The sequence below is a fragment of the Cryptosporidium hominis genome (assembly GCF_000006425.1).
Source record: "Cryptosporidium hominis TU502 chromosome 4 CHRO014052, whole genome shotgun sequence".
Taxonomy (NCBI): Eukaryota; Apicomplexa; class Conoidasida; order Eucoccidiorida; family Cryptosporidiidae; genus Cryptosporidium; species Cryptosporidium hominis.
In genome coordinates this window covers 1-1,374 of record NW_666529.1, presented here as the reverse complement: position 1 = coordinate 1,374, position 1,374 = coordinate 1, and the positions used below count along the sequence as shown (strand labels likewise).

The 1,374-nt window shown below is 38.5% G+C and overlaps 1 protein-coding gene across 1 annotated transcript; it reads right to left on the bottom strand.

Annotated features, from left to right (window-relative positions):
• Chro.40111 (hypothetical protein) lies at positions 1-1,303 on the bottom strand (the record flags this gene model as incomplete). The annotated part of the gene is made up of 1 exon (XM_659894.1): positions 1-1,303. A coding segment is annotated over one exon (1,303 nt), but the record flags the coding sequence as incomplete, so codon positions are not given.
• Positions 1,304-1,374: the final 71 nt, after the last annotated feature.

Genomic DNA, 1,374 nt, shown 5'->3' with positions numbered 1-1,374 from the left:
AGGAGAAGGTAGAGAGGGGGAGGAGGGGGAAGGAGGAGAGGGGAGAGAGAAGAGGGGGAGAGAGAGGAGGAGGGGAGGGGAGAGGAGAGAGAGGGAGGGGGAAGGAGGGAGAGGGAAAGAGGGAAGGAAGGGGGGAAGAGGAGGGGGAGAAGGGGGGGGGGGGAGGGGAGGGGAAGGAAAGGAGGGAAGGGGGGAGGGAGGGGAAGGGAAGAGGAGAGGGAGAGGGGAGAGGAAGGAGAAGGGGGGAAGGGGAGGGAGGGAGAGCCAGGGGGGAGGGGCGAGAGGATGATATAGCATCAACAATAAAATCCCTAATTTCATACATAAATCTACTAATATCACCTTTAGCTATAATTGAATCATCCCACGTAAAAACAGAAGATACTTCTTTTTCTATTGCTGTCATGGTTCTTTCAAGTAAGTTATTTTTTAAGAAAGCATCTGGAAGTTTATTATTATCATCAGAACATATTGCCATAGATATACAATCAAGTAATTCAAATGGCCAAGAACCATTAATATTAATCAATTTTGTATCTTCTACCAATTCAGCATGTAACTTTTCACGAACTTGTATTAATTCACGAAACTCTTTGGAGCTAAAGACGCGTTTTAGTACTTGAGAATTGTCCACAAGTTTCTTATTTGCAAACAAATATTCAGAATGTAAATCCATCGTATAGATAGGTAAATTTTTAAAGTTTTTAAAAGTTTCTTCCTTACCGAAAATCTCTTCTAATAAGCTTGTAATGAATGAAGTAGCAGAAACTATAGTTCTTTGTGTATCAGATGATCTAATGTACATTTCATTCATAAAATCATCAATTTTCAATCCATTTCTTGTTACAAGATTTTCACCATGTTTAAAATAAGCTTCAGCAAGAAGTTTTCCATTAATTCTATGTTGTTCATATCCTTGTGAAATTAGTTGGCCCATGTCACAGGTTTCCGTTAAATGATTTTGCCATTGCTTTGTTTCATAATGCTTTAAAAATTTTAATGTTCGAGTTTTACTTTGCTTTTCAACAGCTGAAGCAAAAATTAAAGATTTCAAATCACTACAGTCCCAGTTCTGTTCATACCCTTCCCAACATTTAAATGATTTTATTGGAGTTCTTGCTCCATGTCTAGCAACCATTTGTAATTGAACTAATTTTAATGTATCGAACAACTTTTCATCTCTTAATCTTGGGATTTTCCTTATTTCTTCAAGGTTACTAGTATCTGCACAGAGGCTAAATTCGGCAGGACTCACGACTTGTCCAGAATGTACACTTCCATCCAGAATAATATCACTACCCATTAAATTATCATCGGACGAAATTATTTGACTCCCTCGCTCCTGTTTTATTACACAAACAACAAAGCTTAAAA